This window comes from Aulonocara stuartgranti, assembly GCF_965226115.1.
Source record: "Aulonocara stuartgranti genome assembly, chromosome: 10".
Lineage (NCBI taxonomy): Eukaryota > Metazoa > Chordata > Actinopteri > Cichliformes > Cichlidae > Aulonocara > Aulonocara stuartgranti.
In genome coordinates this window covers 31,381,789-31,404,414 of record NC_138946.1, presented here as the reverse complement: position 1 = coordinate 31,404,414, position 22,626 = coordinate 31,381,789, and the positions used below count along the sequence as shown (strand labels likewise).

The window sequence follows — 22,626 nt, the reverse complement described above, 5'->3', positions numbered from 1 at the left end:
TGGACTGTATGTTTAAAATATACAATCAGACTGAAAATTATATATTTAATATGGTAGATTAGAAGTTTGGGGGAGATATCTATATTATTTATACTTGGAGGACTTTCTTTGTATGTATTCAGGTTAGAATAAATTGTTCAGGCAAAGTATTGCGCGTGCCTGCCTCTGTGCGTGCGTGTGTGTGTGGGGGAGGGGTTTGTTGGAGACACTTGCTCCCTCTAATTAGCAGTCTGCGCCGGTAAAGAAACTCAGTAGAGCGACCTCACCAAGGCGCAAAGGCATCCGAAGGCCACTTCACCTGTGTGACTTTGACTGTGTGAAGTTGGACAGAGAGGCGGTCCGGATGCTCGCTGCTCTGCGGTGTGCTGCCCAGCTTAGCTGACAGTCGGTTACAGCTGAAAGAGCAGTTTAAGAAAAAAGGAAAGAGAAAGAAGAAAAAAGCACTTTGACGCTTGTCTTGTGAACTCCTGCGCGCCCCGCTTATCCGTTCAGCGCCTGGCCTCGGACGCACCGACTTGTTGCCCCGGCTGAGCTCTGAGGGGGCCACGGCTGCTGCGTTGCGTGTCCGACCTACAAGTCAGCGAGAGGACTTAAAAGGCTGCTGTAAGGATGATGTCCTACATAAAGCAACCCCATTACACCATGAACGGGTTAAACGTGCCTGCCCCTGGGATGGATGTGCTTCATACAACCGTCGCTTATCCACGTAAGTTTGAACTTTTATAGGAAAAAACAAAAAATACGCATTTCTGTCCTCACAGTTTCTAGAATCACGTTTGTCAGAATGGTGCGTAAAACGCGCAGGTTTCGATGCTTTAGCAAAGGAAAACATTCTTTTCTGTTAGTGACCGATGCTGAATATAGTCTCTAATTATTACGCTGGACTGAATAAAATTGAATATTTCGGAAGAACTCTGTAGTAAGAGATATTTTGTCCGTCGGCCTTTAAACTTCCACATTATGCGGCTCTGTGGATAAATTTATACGTGAGATTTATTTTTTAATTAAATGGAAAACTATTAGTTCTGAATTCAGATGAACATAGATTGTTGTTGTTACCGTTTTGTTAACTTTTCTTAGCGGCTTCATTAACGCTCAGATTGGTATTTTATATATTAGAAATTCTAATATATAAAATATTTGTAATAATTCTTGTTCTTCTGCAAATACAACAAGGCAGTTGGCTCTATGCACCATGAAGGGTAGACTCACAGTACTTTTAATGGAAATCCTATTTTATGAAATAAAAAGTCGCCGTTTCTGCTTTTCAAAGTAAAGGGAACTCCTCTAACAACCTCTGACTATGATACTTCATTTTGAGACTTATTCTATTTATTTTTTGTCTTTTTCGTGGGGAAAACATATTAACAACTGGCATGGCATAATACTGAGATATTTCTATTAATACTTTTTAGTATTTGTTGTCATCCACGCACATAGCTGGAAAATAAAACTGTCCAAAGAATCACTTGAGCGCTTGTTGTGTTCTTTTTCTACAAAGATGATTCAAATCACTCACATAAAAACTCATAATTCATGCCGCCCCTCTGTTGATGTTAGCACGATAATCCCCTCTCTATGTCATTTCTTTCAGCCACTCCCAGGAAGCAGCGCAGGGAGCGCACCACCTTCACCCGCACACAGCTGGACATCCTGGAGGCGCTCTTCTCAAAGACCCGCTACCCAGACATCTTCATGAGGGAGGAGGTGGCCCTCAAGATCAACCTGCCTGAGTCACGTGTCCAGGTACTGGAGAAGTAGGCTACTGCCAAGATGGAGGCCACTGTGTTCAGGCCTTGTGCGTTCCTCATAGTGTGCTGTGTTATGAACTTCTGCATAGAAGTCTATGTCTATGCCTCTGTAACCCAAACCTCTGATTATTAATACGTTATGACATGTCTGCATGACTGGTAACATGTTGAATCTATTTTGTTTTGGTGACCTCAGGTTTGGTTTAAAAACCGCCGTGCCAAGTGCCGCCAGCAGCAGCAGCAGAGCAGTGGCCAGTCCAAGCCCCGGCCTCCCAAAAAGAAGGCCTCGCCAGCGCAGGAGCCTAGCGCTCCTGATCCCGTTCCTAACCCATCTGGCTCATTCAGCCCCTCCTCAGCCCATTCTGGCCCCAGCCTGGCCCCGAGCTCCAGCACCGGAAACACTGCCGTGTCCATTTGGAGCCCAGCCATCTCACCCCTGCCAGACCCCTTGGCCTCCTCCTCGGCGCCCTGCATGCAGCGGCCCTCACCTTACCCTATGAGCTATGGCCAGCCGTCAGCCTACACCCAGGGCTATGCTAGCACAACCTCCTACTTCACTGGCCTGGACTGCAGCGCCTATCTGTCCCCCATGCATTCACAGTTGTCAGGCACCGGAGGTGCTCTCAGCCCCATTGCTGTGCCCTCTATGGGGGGCTCCTTAAGCCAGTCCCCAGCATCTCTGTCTTCACAGGGCTACAGCACTGCCTCTTCCCTGGGCTTCACCTCTGTCGACTGCCTGGACTACAAGGACCAGCAGGCCTGGAAGCTGGGCTTCACCACAATGGATTGCCTGGATCACAAGGACCAAAACTCCTGGAAGTTCCAGGTTCTCTAGAAAGGGTGTCAACATGCCACGTGCATCAGTGAATCCCATGTAAGATAGGGCAAAGCAGTTCTCCCAGAGGACTTAACATTGATTTCTCAGTTTGTCATTTGTAAGATTTTCTGTAGGAAATGCATTTGATTTAAAAGGTTTGGAGATGAACAAATGAATGAGTGTCATCGATGCTGCCTGACTGCAAATCATGTCTGTTTTCTTCTTCGTGTTATCTTAAATAAGAGAACAAACGCCTTTAAACAGTTTGAAGGAAAAGACTGGAGAAACAACACAAGCTATCTCTTTCTCTCGCACACACACACACACACACACACACACACACACACACACACACACACACACACTTTGTGTTCCATTTGCATAGAGTGAAAGGAGAGCTTTTTGTCCTGGAGGAGCTCCTGTAGGTCCTCCTTCAGGGTTACGTTATTTTGAGCTATTTATTATTATTAATATTATTATTTGAAGTTCCATTTGAATATCTAATTTGACTGCATTTAGATCTTTTTTAGCTTTCGTGTTAAGTATTACAGTGTTCACCTTTAGTGTCATCATCCTGATCTGTTTGATGGAGAAAAAAATAGATTTTCTGTTTTAAATGTGACACATTAAAGTGATCTATTCTTTACATGTTTGCACACTGATGATCTTTGGGATGAGTTCCAGTTTGAAAGTGTAGCTTTAGCGGATTTGGAAGTCACAGTTAGGGGTCAGTGTGAAGTGGACGTTGGATGTAAAGTGGCCATGTTGTAGCAGTGGGCTCTGGAGCCGCCATGTTTGTCATAAGGCCTGCATGGCTCTCACTGTTCCATCTTGGTTATTTTAGCTTATCTGATTCTGGGAGTGTTCCAATCCTCTTAGAATCCCTTCAGCAATGCCCTAAGTGAATTAGTTAGGATTATTGCCCTACCTCCCTCTGTCTGTCACCTACCTCAGCCTCTTCTTCCACTTCCATTCCCCTCTTTCTCCTGTTTCCCTCCATCTTTTCTGTCTATTCTCTCTCATCAGCTTTGCAGTATTACTTTTTCCTCCACCTCTGGCTCTTAAAGCCTTTTCAGTTTAGCTGCATCTCTGTTGTCATGCACATCTCCCAAAAACAGCTGTCTCACTGACCACAGTGCAGTTTAATAAAGTGCTTTTTGCTTACAGTTGTTTCATTAATTGTGTTAGCTCACTATCAGCTGAGCGGTTCCACTTATTTCACCGCTCCTCTGACAGTCCCAACATGATTACTGCAACACCAACTTACTGCTGACATCACATAGGAGCAGTTTGTGTGTTGCAGTAGGTTTGGTCAAATGTTTTAAATAAATTCCACGTTTTTACCCAAAAATGGAACAGTTTGCCATTTAAGCTGAGTATCACAAAAACTGTTCATGTCAGCCACACTAGCATAAAAGGTTTGATGACACATTTCTGATGCCATTCTGATATTTACAGTAATAAGTAATACCAGTTTTTGTTGCCATGCAAATGGTCTGATCACAGCCCTTGACTATGAAAATGTAGCGCAGCGAGAGTAGTGAGCGGGTAGCAACGGACATTTCAAAGCATTTTTCTGCACTCGACACTGACCTAATCCCACTCTGTGCTCTGCTTAATCCCTCTGCCCTCCCTCTCTGTGGTGCAATTGGTTAATCCCTGCATCTGTATGCCCTGATTGGTTAACCTCTCTTAGATGGAGCAGTGCACTTGTAATCTCCCCCCTCAGCACAGAGTGTTTCAGACAGACATTTGCGCTGTAATCCCACAGAGGAGCAGATGTGATGGGGGATGGACGGCACTGAGCAGACCTTGAGGAAGGTGAATACGGGAAAGCTAAAACACCACAGACAGACTGCGAAGGAAAGCTTCAGGCTCTGAAGAAGAAAGAAACCTAATCAAGAAGTTCAAGTGTTATTACAAGTAAACGTTACAGGTTAAAAACATAACAGAAACTAAATGTTAAATATCTAGAGCCTAGAGGTCAGCCGAATGTACCTTCATTTCCAGTTGGTGCGCGGACTAAACTAGGCTTAACTCGGTTGTTTTAATAGAGTGGAGAAAATACAACACAGCTAAAAGTAAAAAACAAAAATAAAGATGATGATTATTAATATCATTATTATTTTATATCCGACGTTTTTTAACTTCAAAACAGAGGTCAGATTAAAAAACATCTCCATGGTTTTATCAGGTGTCTTTAGTCCATGAACCAAGCTCACTGTGGGCAGAGGTGATATAAGAAACTCTACTCATAACCAACACATCAGATTTGTTTTCAGGGAAGTTTATAAAATGTTGGCATCACTCAAGAATTTAAGATAATCGATGTTGCTTTTGGATAGCAGTGAGGACTCTAACGGTGTCATTTCCATAGCATTGGTGGGGAACACTATCAAAGATCACATTTTTCCTGGCCAAAATATATTTCAAATATATGGTAAATATATGTTGTATTTGTGATGCTCAAAAATATATATTTTTGAAATTGAAAATATATTTTTTTCAAACCAAAATGCATTTCAAAAGATATTTCAGAGTGAAGAAAACACATTTCCAACCTTACAGTAAAATGTATATCAAAGTATCCTTTATTGAAAATGTATTTAGTGCAATAATGATGATGATAATAATAATAATAATACTAAAAGTAACAACATGTTTTATGTTCATCTGCAAAAAACAGTTGGATTAAAAAAAAACAGAATCAAAGGTTTAGCAAGAATTAGACAGTTTATTTATTTGCTTACAGTATTTCACATTACACAATATCTCACTATAATGTAGCGTTCACTTGACTTTGAAATTATCTGTCAGTGATACAGTAAACAAGATACAACAACTGCTATGTACGCTTTAGTTTGTGACAATATATACAACATAGTACTTAAAGGAACACACTCCACTTTATTTTGGAAATAGGCTCATTCTCCATCTCCCTCAGAGTTAAAAATGCAGCGTCTTCTTTCTAGATCCGTACGTTAATAGGGCTCTGGAGCGTGATCTTACTGGATGGGCGTAGCCAGGATTTTTGGTTGAGGCGCCATATTAGCAGGCCAAACAAATGCTTGCTGTGTGGTCGGTTGTAATGTTAGATTGCACTACCGGCAAGGGAATAAGCTTGAAAACAGGCTCTCTTTTCATTGTTTCCTCACCTGGAAGCATCATGAGGGAGCTTATGTGTTGGATGTTACCAAAAGAAGGCGTCTAGCCTGGATAGCAGCTGTGAGACGAGCTGATATTCAGATCTCTACCAGCCACAGATATCTGTTGGTGTGTTTCAGTAGTTTCATTCTGGTAAGTTCTAAATAAGTTCATATTACTCTTTTTATTTTCAATGCGCTCTGAGGTCATAGCAAATTAGAACAAACATGCAGAACTACCTTTATTTCTAAAGTTGCTAATTATTTGGCATTATTGCAGGCAAACCAGCCTATGAAATGAATGAAACAAATCCTGACTGGGTTCCAACACTACACATGGGGCACTACGAAATCTTTGTACATGCTACATACCATGCTACATACATACTACATGCTACATACCACCATGCCAATCAGATTACTTCTTCCATGTGAGGGTGAAAAGGTGACCCTCCTGGATAAGATGGCAAAGGTTTGCTGCGTTTTGGTGAACATGTGCCCCAGTGTGGTAGTAAAACCAGGGAAAATGCTCTTGTTAAATACTCTTAAAAGTCTTGTGCTGTTTATGCAGTGATACATTTTCAAAAGAGACAGTAAATTACAGAATTACAGAAATTGGGTGATATTATATAAATGCTGTCATGATTTTATGTAAACATTTTGTCATTTGTAAACTATACATGACATTGACTCTACATTGTAACTGATGTGATGTTCTATAAAGTGGTTTTAATTAAAAATAGGTAAACATTTGTTTGTTTCTTTATTCAACTTTTGAACAGTGGTAATTAGTAAGTACATAATCAGTAAATGCAAATTATTTACAGGCCCCCCTAAATTAAAACATTATGGGCTATTCAGAACAGAACTATGCTTGGAAAAATATTTTTCCCATCAGTTGATCCAACTCCTCCACAGTAGCAGGTGGAATTTTTCTGTTTTGAGGACGGCTTCTTTTACCTGTCACTACAGATGGTCTGTTTATGTTTTGATTGAGAGCCTTTTTTTGGGCAGCTGAAGAGGAGAAGTCTATCTTATGGCCAACCTCTGGCTGTATCTTGGTCATATTACCCAGCAAAATCAAGTATGCAGGTTCATCTGTAACAGTCCTTGTGCCACAGATCCACACTGTTGCTTCTACTTTAAACAGAAGAGCAGAGACATGGGTGCAGGTCTCCGCGACTCTGGCCATACAGCTGCAGTGGGCGGCTTCAACCTTCCCTGTGATGCTCACAATGACCCATGGCTGCAATGCTGGTTGATTCAGTCTTTGAGAGTGCAGTACCTGAAACACACACAGGCAAAGTTCAAGACACGAACTTTAATAAGCCAATAAGCCGACACAAATGTGTTGTGTCTACGTTCAAATACATTAATCATAAATGTAACAAATAAATTGTTTTTATGTATCCATATATAGAAAGCTGCATGTTATATTTTAAATCTGCATGTTTCTTTTTAGAAACCTATCAGCAAAAAACTTAAGTATGTAATGCAAGGATGTAATCACTTTCAAGAGTGAGAAAGCATAAAGTTCGACTTTAAGTGACAATTGTGGACACTTAATATGATAAGGCGATTCTGCAGGTCATTAATCAATGTATAAAACTAAAATAAAATGTGTCACTAAAATGTATTTAGTGACACAGCACACAAACACGGAAGCAAGATGTGTAATTAGGATTATTTATAATAAATATGAATTAATTAGTGTAATTTCATTAACCATAGAGAATAACTAAATCCTTCAGGACAATGTCACATCAGTGCACTGAACTCACTATGGCATCCATCTAACAGAGCTTCCACATGTTCTCACTGTAATTTCCCCTCATGAATGAATTTATGCTGCACTAATCTGAATGTTCGGAGGGAAATCAAACGCATTTTACTCGTAGTACTCAAGCTGACTTCACTTGGTTTGAATGACGGCGTACTCACAATTGCACCCAGTCCTTGGTGAATTGGATGTGCGCCTCCAGAGATTTATGACGGCGAAACTGGTGCGCCGTGTATGCGCTGACTTTACAGACAAGGTACGAGAACAGATCATGCTAAGTCAACAGCGGTTTGGTCTTCAGGGTTTCTACTAGCGGACGAACTCTCCTTTCCAGCACCCTGGCATAGACTTTCCCAGGGAGGCTGAGGAGTGTGATCCCCCTTTAGTTGGAACACACCCTCCGGTCCCCCTTCTTAAAGATGGGGACCACCTCCCCGGTCTGCCAGTGCACAGTGATTTTAAAAATAAAGATAAAATGAAAAGTAATTAATAAAAAGTAAACATTTAAACATTCCTACAAATGTGCAATGAACGTGTAAAAATTCTGTTTAGTAGTTGTTGCTGTTTCTTTCTTTCTTTCTTTTTCTTTTTTCTTTTTGAAAAATAACGACGTCTCTGAGGCGCGAATTACTACGTGAAAAATGGCGTCATCTTGTGGCCCCTTTCTGTCACTATAATTCATTCAAGGCTTTGTGGGAAATGCTTCTCCTGTAAAAGTTTCAGTCACCGGCGACATTTTTTCATCAGCAGAACGTTGACCGTCATCACAATGAACCAAATTCGATGACGTCACAAAAGTCAGCTCAAAGCACAACCAATCAAAATCTTGACTTTGATCTGAAAATCCTTAAATAGCCGTTAGTTCGCAGTGTTCCTCACAGCAATCAGTTGCGATTAGTTCACATTTGCTTCGTGTTTTTAAACAGTTTCCTAAAGAGATTTAAACTCTTTTTCAAGGACATTTTAAAAGTTCTGTACCAATCAGCTAAAGTTTGACAGCTGTACCGACCAGTTTCCTCCAGTCTATTAAAGCAGACTGTTTTCAAAAAATGGATAGAGGAGACGGCTCACAAAACCATGACGATGGTGAACAAAACCATGTTGGTGTAGGACTAGCAGTCAATGAGCTGCTTTTGGCACTGCTGCAACAGGGAAATCTTAGAGCAGTTGACAGGATGTTCCCCTGGATTGAAATCAATCAGTTGCGTGGTTTAGTTGATAATCAACTGCCACAACAAGAGGAGGCAGTTGATGTTCCGGTAGGAGGCATCGAAATAAATCCTCCCCAGGAAATAGCAGGACCCTGGGAAAATTTTAGAGCAGAGATGGGAGTAGGCGATGGCATTGAAAGAAATCTACCCCAACAAATAGAACAACCCTTGGTCATTAATGGAGCAGAGATGGGAGTAGGAGATAACATAGAAAGAAATCCACCCCAACAGATAGAACGACCATTGGTCATTAATAGAGCAGAGATGGGAGCAGGAGATTACACAGAAAGAAATCCACCTCTAGAAATAGAACAACCCGTGTACAATAATGTAGCAGAAGAAGATCCAATTATTGATGAAATCAGGTGGTGGGAAGATGAGGGATCTGAGAGCGACACTGAAAGTGTTCCTGATAGTGACACAGATGACGATGGAGACAATGGCCAGGATGCTCCTGTGCTATTGCCCCCCAACCCAGTACCAGGCGGTTCGAGGAGGAGACCAAGGGAGGAGGAGGATGAAGAAGAAGAAGATGGGAGAGCTAGGAAAATGTCTAAACACTGAATTTTGAGCTGAGCTGGACAGTCAATGTTGCACCCATCTTCCAAAGCTACATGTGTCCTACATCACTCTACGGCCTAGAGCGTCCTGGTGCCACGTGCACTTATGGACACTCTTATGTTCGAACAGGGTTGCTGCTGCTGGTTTGGTCAATATTGTTTGGAGAGAGATCAAACTAACAGCTTTAGAATCAGTGCAAAAAAGACGTAAACACAAAGCGCGGACCCGCCGAAACATCAGAATCAGCGAGCTGTCAGCTTTCAGCCCCGACCGTGTCCGTGCGGTCGGGTGAGAAAGGCCACATCTCACTGATTCTGATCTGCGGGTCGCGCTTTGTGTTTACGTCTTTGTGCAGAAGCCGTGTACCTGCTCTCATTTACTGTTTTAAATGTTTGGTGGTCGTCAAAATTTTGTGACGTTTCACCTGAGATTCTGGAATTTTGGGCAAAATACATTTATATAAAAAAATCGATTCAGGATTTTAATGAATCAATGTCACGTTATCCAATCCAGAATCGATTTTAATCGATGAATCGATTATTAAAACCCACCCCTACTTCCTATCACCATTGTGCTAACGTAATTATACAATAGCATTTACAACACCACCATCTTCAAATAGAAAAACACATTATGGAATGCTATCAGTTGTGTATTGGCCTCCCCAAACCCTGGACCTCAACATTAGTGAATAGTGGGATCATCTTGACAGAGAAGGGAAGGAAAGGCAGCCAACATCCAAAGAAGAGCTTTGAATGCATGTCTTTATCCTGTCTTCCTTCTCACCCCAACCGGTCGCAGCAGATGACCGCCCCTCCCTGAGCCTGGTTCTGCCGGAGGTTTCTTCCTGTTAAAAGGGAGTTTTTCCTTCCCACTGTTGCCAAAGTGCTTGCTCATAGGGGGTCATATTGTTGATTGTTGGGTTTTTCTCTGTATCTATTATTGTACGATCTACTGTACAATATAAAGCTCTGTGAGGCGACTGTTGTTGTGATTTGGTGCAATATAAATAAAATTGAATTGAATTGAATTGAATTGAATTGAATTGAATGTCCTTCAAGAAGCCTGGAGAACTTTTCCTGAAGACTACTTTCGCTATAATAAAAAAAGGAAAAATTAAAGCAAAGGTAATGACTAGTTTGGGTGTTGTAGTCCTTTAATAATCAAGGAAAAGTAGTAAATCCACAATTTAAAAAAAAATTCTTTTATTATAAATAATCCTGGTGTGGATTAGTTACTTACACATCAAACCAATGTTTTACAGGCAGAACATTGCTCATCTGAGTTTTTACAGACCCAGAGTGAAATTCACACAAGTTCAGCTTTCATTACCTGATCAGTGCGCCACTGAAGCAGACCCACTCTGCTCTGTCTTTGAAGATTCACCATGAGAAATTGGCATTCCTTGCTCTAACTGTCCACAATATGAAAGTCACAGGAAAAACCGACATGTCTTTTTTTTATGTTTGTTTGTTTGTTTTAACCCACTATGGTGCCACTTAAAATCCCTGTGTTTGAACAGTACACTTCAATTCTGCTTTAACAGCAATCCTTGATGTGCAGGGAAACATCAGGGTTAGCAAACTCACAACGCGAGTCTTCTTTCTCTGGGCCACATGTGTAATATTTATGTTTTTGTCCATCGAGCCACTCCATAGAGCTTCACTGCAAGTCATGTTTAATTGCAGCAGAGAATAAACACCAGCCTTCAGACCAGCTGCAAAACAGAAAAATAAACACGTGGACAAAATGCATAAATTTGCTGTAATGTAAGTTAATAAAGTAAGTTACATACCGCAAAAGCCAATAGCTCCTCCAGTCACACAACCACTGTACACAGCGTTCTTCCAGTCAGATATGCCTCTGTGCTGTAAGTGAAAATCAGGTACAAAAAAAGACAGTTATTACAAAACACTTTCAGTTATCACACAGAAAGTGTTTTGTTTTTCATCTGCATGGCAGGAGGTAGTAATGGCAGATAATCAATTAATCATTAATCAGCATATATCTGTAAAAGTATTCTCATATAAATTACCATCACTTTGTTCGGTACTTCTAACGATTTGTTAACCTATCCTTTAACCACTTCTGCAAACAGCCTGTGCCTGACTTTATCATAATACATTACATGGTGACAATTGAACAAAGCATATACAGTGGGGCAAAAAAGTATTTAGTCAGCCACCGATTGTGCAAGTTCCCCCACCTAAAATGATGACAGAGGTCAGTAATTTGCACCAGAGGTACACTTCAACTGTGAGAGACAGAATGTGAAAAAAAAATCCATGAATCCACATGGTAGGATTTGTAAAGAATTTATTCTTAAATCAGGGTGGAAAATAAGTATTTGGTCACCTCAAACAAGGAAAATCTCTGGCTCTCACTGGCCCCACTGTAATTACAAAAACAGGTAGCAGTGGGAATGTGAGCATGATTTTGGAAGAAATCATAGAATTCTAGGAAAAAAGGATGGAAAAATGTTAGCAGCTGTTTCTGTCTTCATTCCAGCTGTGTCCATTTGTTGGTGACAAATGTTGCTGGATAGTGATGTGGACATAAGCATACCTAACTGAGTGTGTGAGGCAACATTTCCAGCAGTGCTTGCAGTTGTAAAAATACTATATGCAATGCTAGATGAATATTATAACTGTTACTGTTTTAGGAGCAATAGATTATTATTTTTACTCCTGTTTTTTGTTTCCTGATTAAAACTAAATAAAGAAAATGTTGGACTTTGATTTGTGGGGAATATATTGTAGTGTTATGGCTAAATATCTATTTTAACGTCCATCCCCCTTAAAAAAATAAGCAAAATGCTCTCATTTTGTCTGTCTATGCTTTAAGAACTGCAATAGTCCTGTATTCCTAGAAATATGAGTATAATATTTTAACTAGGGGCAGCACGCCCATACGGTAAAAGAACTGGCTGAGTAGCAGCATATCACTGAAAATAAAAGCGAACCGAGCCCTGAGGAACGCCACAAAAAACATAGACAACACGGACGCAAGTGTTATCTCTGTCTGCAGAAAAGGTAGCCATTAGCTTACCCAGGGATCTTTTAATTCAAACCCAGTGTAGTGGCAATTCCTTTACTTTTGTATGATCAAACGTCCCACAACTTAAAGTCCACAAGCCACTGCTGCACTGAGGTAATATTTCGTACGCAGGCAAAAGAAGTCCATTGTCCAAACCTTTTAGTTGAGAGTTTTGATTTTGGTTTATTTATCCATTTGGCAAGCAATAACAAGATCCTTCCTACTGCTTCTCCTGCTCTGGTAAAAAAAAAACCATAGGCCCACCCCAATGCATGCTGGTCCTATACCAGTCTCTTTATTTATAGAAACAAAATGGCCCTACAGCTCTTACTGACTAATTTAACAAAATAACAACAAACAAACAAATCATTTAAAACAAAATATTAACCGACAAATAAACCCCAAAATATAAATAAACTAACAAACTTTAACTAATTTCAAAATAATAAAAAATAAAGAACAAATAGCTCCAACACTCCGGCCCCTAATTGTGCATACTATCACAATTACTTTAAAGTCCCAAAAGGAGGAGCTATTCCCTTAAACAAATCCTTACTTTTCATTGATGATTTTCTTCACGATGAGGCTTCCAGTAGCAAAATAAGTTTTGTCACTGGCCTTTCCAAAACACTGGTCCTTGTTTGTAGTCTCACAGAACGCACCAAGCCTTTTGCATCCTGGTTTACATTTAAGACTTTCGCCATCATCCATGATCCTCTTGGAGCTGTAGCGTCTGCAATTAAAACAACATCTCCAGGTATAAGACATCTTTTAGTCCTCATCCATTTTTGTCTTTCTTGCATCAAAGGTAGGTACTCAGAAAGCCATCTCTTCCAGAACAACTCTGCCATGTACTGTACCTGTTTCCACCTTTTCCTGACATGCAAATCACTTGGATGAAACAGTCCTGGTGGAAAAACTGGTTTATTTTTCAGCAACAACAAGTGATTGGGTGTCAGTGCTTCAAGATCATTTGAGTCATCTGAAACTTTAGTAATGGGTCTGTCGTTCATTATAGCTTCAACCTCACAGAAGACTGTGTGGAGTCCTTCATCATCCAGAACTTGCTCCTTAAGAACTGAGGCTAAAATATTCTTTACTGAACGAATGAGACGCTCCCACACACCGCCTTGGTGAGAAGCTGCTGGGATGTTGAAGTTCCATTTCATGCCATCCTGAACAAAAGCCTTTTGAATTTTGGCATGGTCCAGCTCAGTCAAACTTTCTTTCAACTCTCGATTCGCCCCAACAAAATTTGTAGCATTATCAGATCTGATGGTCGAAACTGGGCCTCGTCTACAGATGAACCTCCTCACAGCATTTATACAAGAGTCTGTATCAAGTGTACATGCAATCTCCAGATGTACTGCACGACTGGTGAAACAAGTAAAAAGAACTCCATACCTTTTAAGGAGACTTCGTCCTCTTTTAACACTTATAGGTCCAAAATAGTCCACTCCAACATTTGTGAATGGGGCTATGTCTGGCAGGACTCTCTCTTCAGGCAGATCCGCCATCTTTTGTTCAACAAACTTTCCTCTGTTGCGTCTACACGTGACACAACGAGAGATGATTTTCCTGGCAGCAGAATTTGCATTTAGTATCCAGTAATTTTGTCTTAGTTTTGACAGCATGTGTGCTCTTCCTGCATGTCCCAACCTTTGATGGATATGGCGTAAAATCAGTGTTGACACATGCATATCTTTTGTCAAAATTACAGGATGCTTTAATTCCATAGGCATGGCTGCTTTATTCAATCGGCCACCCACTCTGAGGATTCCTGCATCCAACACTGGATCAAGTTTATAGAGACAATTTCCCTTAGAGACTCCTTTGAGGCCATTGCGGATTAAAGCCATTTCAGTCGTAAATTTCTGTTGTTGTGCATATTGAAGAATAGCTTGTTCTGCCTTTGCCAAGTCTTCTGGAGTGAGATTTCCTTTCTTCAAAGTGGTCTTAAATCTTTCCATTCTTATCTCCACTTCTTTCTGACCTTCCGGATCATTCTTATTCAAACCTGCAGCAAGCAACTCTTTCCTCTTCTGTGCCAACAACACCAAGACCTCTTTCATCTTTAAAAGCCAGGCTACAGAGATTTTAAGTTTTGCCCAAGACGAGAAGTAGAGGATAAAATAGCTGGTAGGATTTTGTAATTCTCTCACAATGGCATTCATTGTCAGGTCCCTTTTGACCTCTGGGTCATCTGCAGAAATTACACTGTACTCCACATCCAGTTTAGGCCATTCCTTTTCTGACTCATAGAGAAATTCTGGCCCTTTTATCCATCTCCTACATTTGAGGAGATCCCCAGCTCTCATACCTCTGGATGCGTCATCTGCAGGATTCTCCTTAGAAGAAACGTATCTCCACTGATTCACATCTGTTGCTTCCCGAATAACAGCAATTCTGTTTGCAACAAAAGTATTGAATCTTCTGGTTTCATTGGAGATGTATTTCAGTACTGTTGTGCTATCAGTCCAAAAAACTGATTTTTCCAACCTGACTTGCAGCTCCTTTTGCAGAAGCCTGTCCACCCGAACTGCAAGAACTGCAGCCGTCAATTCCAACCTGGGAATTGTAGTTTGCTTGAGAGGAGCAACTCTAGCCTTTCCCAGGATAAAAGCAACATGCGTGACGTTATTCTTTTCCAACTTTAAATATGACACCGTTCCATACCCATCTTGACTTGCATCAGAAAAATGATGAAGTTGTGCCCTATCTGGTCTTCCAAAGCAATTTGGTTTAATGCAACGTTCCACTTTAAACTTTGAAATCAGCTGGAGATCCTCCAGCCAATCACGCCACCGCTGGGAAAGAGAGTGGGGAATAACTTCATCCCACTTCAAATTTTGTCGGCAAAGCTCTTGTAGCAACAGTTTAGCTGGCATACTGAAGGGAGACAAGATTCCCAAAGGATCATACAGTGAGCTGACCACAGACAAAATTCCCCTTCTGGTTGTTGGACGGTCCTGCAGGGAGGTTCTGAACTGGAACTTGTCTGTTACTATGCACCACTGTAAACCCAGTGCTCTCTCAACTGGAAGTTGATCTGTGTCCAAATCCAGATCCTTAATTTCCTTTGCTCTTCTTTCCTCTGGGATTGACATGAGCACTGTGCGACTGTTGCTGATCCATTTTGAAAGCTTAAATCCTCCTTTAGCGCAGATATCTGTCAGCCTCTTCACCATGTGCACTGCCTCCTCTTCTGAAGCAACAGATTTCAAACAATCATCCACATAAAAGTTTCTTTTGACTGTATCAACCACTTCAGCTGGAAACTGTTGTGCATTATCATCTGCAGTTCTCTGTAGAGCATAATTTGCACAACTTGGCGAAGATACAGCTCCAAACAAATGCACTTTCATCCTGCATTCCTGTGCAGACCTTGAAGTGTTGCCATGTTGCCACCACAGGAAACGGAGAAAGTTGACATGTTTTTCTGAGACGTGAACTTGGTGAAACATGGAATCAATGTCCGCCATTAATGCAACAGGCTCTTGTCTAAATCTGATCAGAACCCCAACCAGCGAGTTTGTGAGATCAGGTCCCTGTAGAAGCTGACTGTTCAATGATGCTCCTTTATAAGTTGTTCCACAGTCAAATACAACTCTTAATTTGCCCTTTGTGGGATGATACACTCCATGATGAGGGATGTACCACACCTTTCCATCATCTTTGTGCAACTCATCTACAGGCACAAACTCGGCATATCCTCGTTCAAGCATGTTGTTTACACATTTAGTGTATTCATCCTTATAATGAGTATCCTTTTCAAATCTCCGTCTGAGACTCTGGAGACGCTGCTCCGCGACACAGAGGTTATTTGGCAAACTGGAACCTTCTCTCCTGAAAGGCAAATCAATGTGATAATGATTTCCAATAAGCTTTATTGAACTACTAACAATATCCATGAAACACAGATCCTCTCTAGACATTTCAGTCTGCTCCTCTGATGATCTTTCATTAAAATCATGATTGTACTGTTTAATCAACATGTCTTCAAGACGCTCAACAGAAATCCTATTGGCTGTTACAGCAGTGCAGTTGGTTTTATTTCCACTGTTACTTCCAGTGCGCAGGGGACCATTTATGACCCAGCCAACTTTTGTTTTTACAGCATAAGGTCCACCTCCCACACTGTTTATCACCTTCCATGGCTCCAAAACATTGGAAGCATCAGTGCCTATCAGTAGCTCCACATCTGCATTAACGTTGTACAGTTTAACAGGTTTAAGATGAGGCCACTGATCGATGTCGCTTTGCTGGGGAATATTAACTGTAGAAACTGGCATAGTCTTTTGAGTCAAAACATCTGGCAATGGCATGAAATCATTTGCTTCCAAACCAGACACTTCCAAACCAGACAGAACTTGTGTACTAACAATCCTATCTTGACTCATTGTTCTCAAAAAGATATTGGTCTTTTTACCTTTTACATTCAGTCTTTTTGCCAGAGTTTCTGTACAGAATGTACCTGAACTTCCAGGATCCAAAAACGCATAGGTTTGCACAATTTTATTGCTCTTTTGGCTCTTAACTTGAACTGGAACTATAGAAAAAATTGCATCAACTTCATGACCAGCCCCAATATACCCACATGTCTGAGTGGTTGCAGTTGAAAAGTTGACATTAGAGTTTGTCCTCTGTTGAGTTTGTTCCGAAGACGCACCTGGATCCTTTCGCTCTATATGAAGAACCCCTGGGTGCCTTTGGTGACACACGTCGCAATCCAAACGACTCCTACAGTCTTTGCTTGTGTGACCAACTTTTAAACAACCAAAACAAATTCCCCTTTCCTTGATAAAAGTCAACTTATCCTGATGCGTTTTAGCTTTAAACTGCTTACAATTCTCTAGTAAATGGTTGCTGTGTGAACAAAACAAACAACTACGCAGAACAACGGAAGTTGTTCTGCTTCCAGTTGATTGAGCTTTGATTCCTGGCACTGTACTGACATTAGTGGCAAAACTACTTCCTTTTCTCCTTTGCTTGGTAGAACTTGAAGCTTTAAAGCTGCTTCCAGATTGTGAGTCTTGGATGTTGCCAAACACTGGATCTGATGCTACTTTTACCTGTTTTATTATAAAGGTAACCAGATCAGTGAATACTGCTCTGTAACCATTTTGTTCCTGCAGTTCATAGGCAACAACTCTCCATTTTTCCCTCAATTTGTATGGAAGTTTCATAACAACCATTCTCATATTTGAGGGCAAATCCAACTCCTTCATATAAACAACTTGCTGCATTAGATTCGAACATCCTTGAAGAAAAAGAGAGAATGACTGTAGACCTTTCACATCCTCACTTTTAATAGGTACCCAACTCACAATCCTCTCCATATATGCAGAGGCAATTTTATTTTCGTTCCCAAAATGTTCTTCAAGAAGATCTTTGGCTGTGGAATAGCCCTGCTCAGGTGGTAAGTGCTGACAACTATGCACCAAATCTCTAGGCTGCCCCCTAGTGAACTGCTCTAGAAAATGCAAACAGTCGCTCCAGTTATCAGTTTTAGCTTCCACTCCATTTTCAAAGGCATTCATAAATGATCTGTACTGTAAAGGGTCTCCATCAAACACAGGGATGTTTCTGGCGGGGAGGACAGAAGATAAGTTTTGTTTTACAAGCAAAGTAGTGATGTCATTTTGTTTTTGCAGAATATTTACAATCTCCTTCGTGCAGTTCCCAGTCAAAGTAGGAGACTGAGGCTGTGTTTGCTGCGTCACTTGAGCTGAATCATCAACCTGATGTTGGGTTTGACTTTGTCTAGGTACGATTACTTGTGATTCAGATGCAGAATTTATACCAGAGTAATCTCTTGATGTTGGAACAAATGTATCGGCACAAGGATTTAAACTAGGCGCTTCTTGTACGTGCCCTCTTTCAAAATAAGAGTTCATTCCATCACAATGCTCAGAGCTACAAACTGAATTTATTTTTAAGACACGAAGCTTTGCATTAGTGGCTGCCAGCTCTGTTTCCAAGGATAATGTCTCCTTTTCTTTTCTCAGTTTCTCCTTTTCTTTTCTCAGTTTTTCCTCTTGCGCTTCGATAGAATGTTTTTTCTTTAATGCAGCCAGTCGCTCCATGAGCGCTGCCTTGTCAGCCGCAGCTTTAATGCGTGCGGAAGATGTTGATGAAATTCGACTTTGCTGTGACAAGGTTTTTGAAGGTGGTTTTACACTTGAGATATTAGAGACACTGTCTTCAGGTTTTATTTCATCCAAACTTTCAACAGCTTTATCATTGCGAACAGTATTGTTTTGTTCAGTATACGGCTCGCCCGCCTCCTCCTATGGAACGCCAGGACTGCCATAATGAATTAATTAAATACACCATTAAATAATTAATTAAATGTGTCAATAATTAATTAAAATTGGAATTAATTAATTAAATAAATAGTTATGACACATGTAATTAATTAATTATTGACACATTTAATTAATTATTTATGTATTTCACATTTTAATTAATTATTGACACATTTAATTAATTAATTATTGACACATTTAATTAATTATTTATGTATTTCACATTTTAATTAATTATTGACACATTTCATTAATTATTGACACATTTAATTAATTATTTAATGATATATTTATTTATTTCATTTTGGCAGTCCTGACGCCTGGCTCTCGTCATGAAATAATTTTATCTGTCAGCCTCACCCATCAAACTCAGGGGGCGGGGTTAACGCTGCCCATGCAGCTTCTCTAACATTTGATTGGTTGCCGTGCAAAGTAAGTCAAAACAGGTCGATCCTAGAAAATCGATTGCTTGTGTAGACTTGGGGCAGCCAGTTATCCCAGAATGCAGATCAAATCACAGGCAGCAATGGTGGTGGTGTAGTTTTAAAATACCCCGTTTTTCTGTCACCAGCTACACTTTTAACAGTGTTTTAGCCGCGAATGTCGCGCCGTATGTCTGGTCAGGTTGTCAACATAGAACATGTTTGCAAAAGTGCTCAGATGTTTTCAGAGATTTCACTAGCTCTGCTAACAGTTAGCATGCAGAGTGCACCCAGGGGTTACGTTAACCGGTTTGTTTACATATTCCACTCTCCGTGTTCCACATGTTGCATTCGCAGATTCTCATTTTCACCGAACGATCGTCTCTTTCCGCCTGGTCTTGTGTCTCTGTGCTTCTGTAACATAAAGAACGAGCTGACATTTTTCTCACGAAACCAGCGATCAGCTCAACAGACCCTCAGTTTACCTGCATGCATCCTCCTCCTCATCTGTCAGCTGTTTAACACCTGCTGCTAATTCAAGAAACACGCCTAGTTACCTGGTGATAGTCACAGTTTAACTGGGCAGCCGGTGCTCGATATAACGCAATGTCAGCGCATTTTTCTGCACAAGATAAGTAAATATAGTGTTTTCCCCGAGCGCAGAGCTGCTGGAGCTCGTTTCCTTACAGAGCACTTGTGGACGGCATCCGCAATCACGCCCGCCGTGTTAAAACACGGGGACTCAGGGGTTGGTGGTGGTGTGGTGTGACGTGAATCAAATAAAGTTGGCTCTGAACGTCGCTCCGTGGTCCCGCCGTGCCTTAGTCATGCCACATTGGTGCCGAAACCCAGGAGGCGGCATGGCGGGTACCTACCAGAGCCAGGAAAGGAAAGAGCTGGCCGAGAGGGTGGCCGAAATAGCGGCCACCCAGCGGAAGCAGGCGGCGGAGGTGCGTCGCCAACAGGAAGAGCTGCGGAAGGAGAGCGAACGCCACCTGGGGAAGATGGCAGAGCTGGCAGCGCTGCTCTGGGCCTGGGCGCCACCCCCACAAGTGTGTCCCGAGGACAGTGAAGCGGTGGAGGAGCCGTGTGGGTCACCTCGGCAGCCGGAGGTGGTGGACGAGCCACGCGGGGGTCCGAGCCTGCCGGAGGAGGAGGAGCAGCCGGGTGAAGGGCTGCTCCTGCCGGGAGCGGTGGAGGAGCCGCTCCAATCGGAGGCCGAGGACGAGGCGGGCGAGGGTCTACACCTGCCGGAGGCAATGGCGTGTCCAGCGGGGTGGCCTGGGGGGGCACAGGCCACCCCCCAAACCAGACTGGCCACCCCAGGTGCCACCCCAAAGGCAAAACAATAAAATTCAATCAAATATCAAATGTCCGATTATGTTTTCACGGTGACGCTCAGATATCCGAGTGTAAGTGAATGCAGCATCGCTTCTGCGCTATGCGCATCACGTTAGCAAAGGTAGGAGAGCCAAGCGCGAAAGATGGCACTGCAGGAAACAATTTTTCGGTGAAAGAAAATGAGGACAGAATAAATGTCCCGGTAAGTAATATCAAGTTTGTTGAGTTTAGTAAACTTCGGTGAAATTAGAATACCAAGGAAAAAATAACACTTAAAGAATTATTGCAGCCGTGGAATATTTCAGACAGTATGCTACAGAGGGGAGCTAACATAAGAGTTATGAGTTATAAGATATAATCTAAGTCGTAACATTGCTGTATGGAGCTGCAAATTTGGTTGCAGGTTAACATAGCTGGACTGGCCATCGGGCATACCGGGCATATCCCCAGTGACTTATTTATTTATTTATTTTTAATGGCATGAACAATGAGAGGTGGTGGATTGGCCAGATGCAGGTCGATGTGTAGAAATAACTCCGTTGTTTGGTGGTGGCTATGACGGGGCTTCCACAGAGGCAACAGGTGGATGAGGGAAGGGGAGGCAGGAGGAGAGACCCGAAGCAGCCGCCAGTCCGAGTGTCAGGTGAACTGAACTTCAGGTAAGAAGTTATGACCTGCAGTCTATCTGGGTCAGATATAAACCAAGTTTAGGTGGAGTTTATTTTCATGTTGCTGACTTTTTACTGTCAGTTGCAATAACTCATACTGCGTTCTAGCCAGTTTGACGGAGTTTTTATACAGCTGGGTGGGTGCTATGATGTTACTGATAGTGAACTTTATTTTATTCATAAGGTTAGTAGAGTTGCCAACGGCTCCTTAAAAAAATGGAATGGTCCCTCATTCAGAGAAAATATTACGCGTTTCGTATTGAGCTGAGAAGAGACGCAGTTTGTCCCGGACTTTAGCTAGAATGGAAAAAAGACACAAAACTGGATTTATTCTGTCTTTATGCTGCACAGCTGCCTCTTCTCTCATTCTCTCCCCCTCCCTCTCCTGTTGCTACTTCAATCATGAAACTGATCAATGATCAGCTGATCGTCTCTCTTGTTTGTTTATCGCCCACTTTGCGCCAGAAAGAGGAAACCAGCAGATATTGCGCTAAACAACAGCAGCACGTTTAAGCTTGATCAGCTGTTGTTAGAATGTATTTAATATTAATTTCTAGTATCAGCTGATGTTTGCTGGAGCCACAGCTGTAAAGCTGCTGGTCATGATGTCTGTTTAGATATGTGGTGAGAGGGAAACATGAAGATGAAACCAGGAGATGTCCTTACTGAATCATCAGAGCTGAACAGGTGATGGAGAAACAGGTTTACCTTTTAGGTGACATGAATGAGTTGAAGTTATCAACTGTTTCTGAGAGATAAATAACACCAGGATCCTTTTTTATGTAGCTGACAGCTGGTAACTGTGCAGGGGCGGGTCTAGCAAAGTTTTGCCAGGGGGCCAGGTAGGGCATTAACAGGGAAAGGTGGGCACAAAGAAATACTTTTCTTTCTTATTCTCATTTAAAATATCTAGTTTTTATTAAATAATTATCTAAATCTTACAACCAAAGTTTTTATCTGACGTAAAATGTATAGAAATCATACATATACCAACAAGACTGTACATCACTGTCACAACAGCATTTGTTTTCATTCAAAGTCTTTATGGCTTTACTACCTGGTGGGTCGGTCTGTAGTAAAAATGCCCAATTTTTTTGTCCCAGTCCAGCCCTGCAGGTTAATACTGGCAGTGTCACCATGCCAGCTGACTGTATTTCATCATCAGCCAGTGTTGTTCTTTATCAATATTACCAAAGTTTACCATAAGGCAGCATAGAAAGTATTTACTTGCTTTCAGGTTTTATTCAAATGTTAGTCTTTTCATTTGTTTCCCCACTTTTTTCCTGTTTCAAAATCAAACACCAGTTTGTGAGAAGATTATCTTCTTTTTATAACAGGCAGATAAAGTTTTGCATTGGCATTGGCTAATTTGTCAATTGTTTGTTACAAATGTTCGTATTTTAATTTTCAAAAATGTTTTTGCCCAAAACATATGTGCACTATATGTCAGTAAAAATACTATGCAAATATTGATGTCCTTGATTGCTGAGTAAACACTGACAAAGCACTGATTGTATCTCTTGTACTTTATCAACGCAGTATCTAAAAACTTTGCACCGTAGTGGTTAAAATCTCATTCTAATAAGAG

General features: G+C 41.4%; 1 protein-coding gene and 1 long non-coding RNA gene across 2 annotated transcripts; one reads left to right on the top strand and one right to left on the bottom strand.

Annotated features, from left to right (window-relative positions):
• Positions 1-253: 253 nt before the first annotated feature.
• Positions 254-3,732, top strand: crx (cone-rod homeobox). Its single transcript, XM_082549260.1, has 3 exons — positions 254-706; positions 1,595-1,746; positions 1,948-3,732. The coding sequence occupies exons 1-3, from the start codon at positions 610-612 to the stop codon at positions 2,584-2,586; spliced, it is 888 nt and encodes a 295-aa protein (XP_082405386.1). The 5' UTR covers positions 254-609; the 3' UTR covers positions 2,587-3,732.
• LOC309715836 lies at positions 2,784-7,839 on the bottom strand. Its single transcript, XR_014279323.1, has 2 exons — positions 7,653-7,839; positions 2,784-6,996 (listed from the first exon to the last, which is right to left on the bottom strand). It is a non-coding gene; the product is annotated as an uncharacterized lncRNA (long non-coding RNA).
• Between the last annotated feature and the right edge of the window lie 14,787 nt (positions 7,840-22,626).

Bases quoted from the DNA above. Each gene is read 5' to 3' on its own strand.
- crx (XM_082549260.1), top strand. From the start codon at position 610: ATGATGTCCTACATAAAGCAACCCCATTACACCATGAACGGGTTAAAC. The intron at 707-1,594 runs GTAAGTTTGAAC...CATTTCTTTCAG, and splicing joins TACAACCGTCGCTTATCCAC to CCACTCCCAGGAAGCAGCGC. The intron at 1,747-1,947 runs GTACTGGAGAAG...TGGTGACCTCAG, and splicing joins TGCCTGAGTCACGTGTCCAG to GTTTGGTTTAAAAACCGCCG.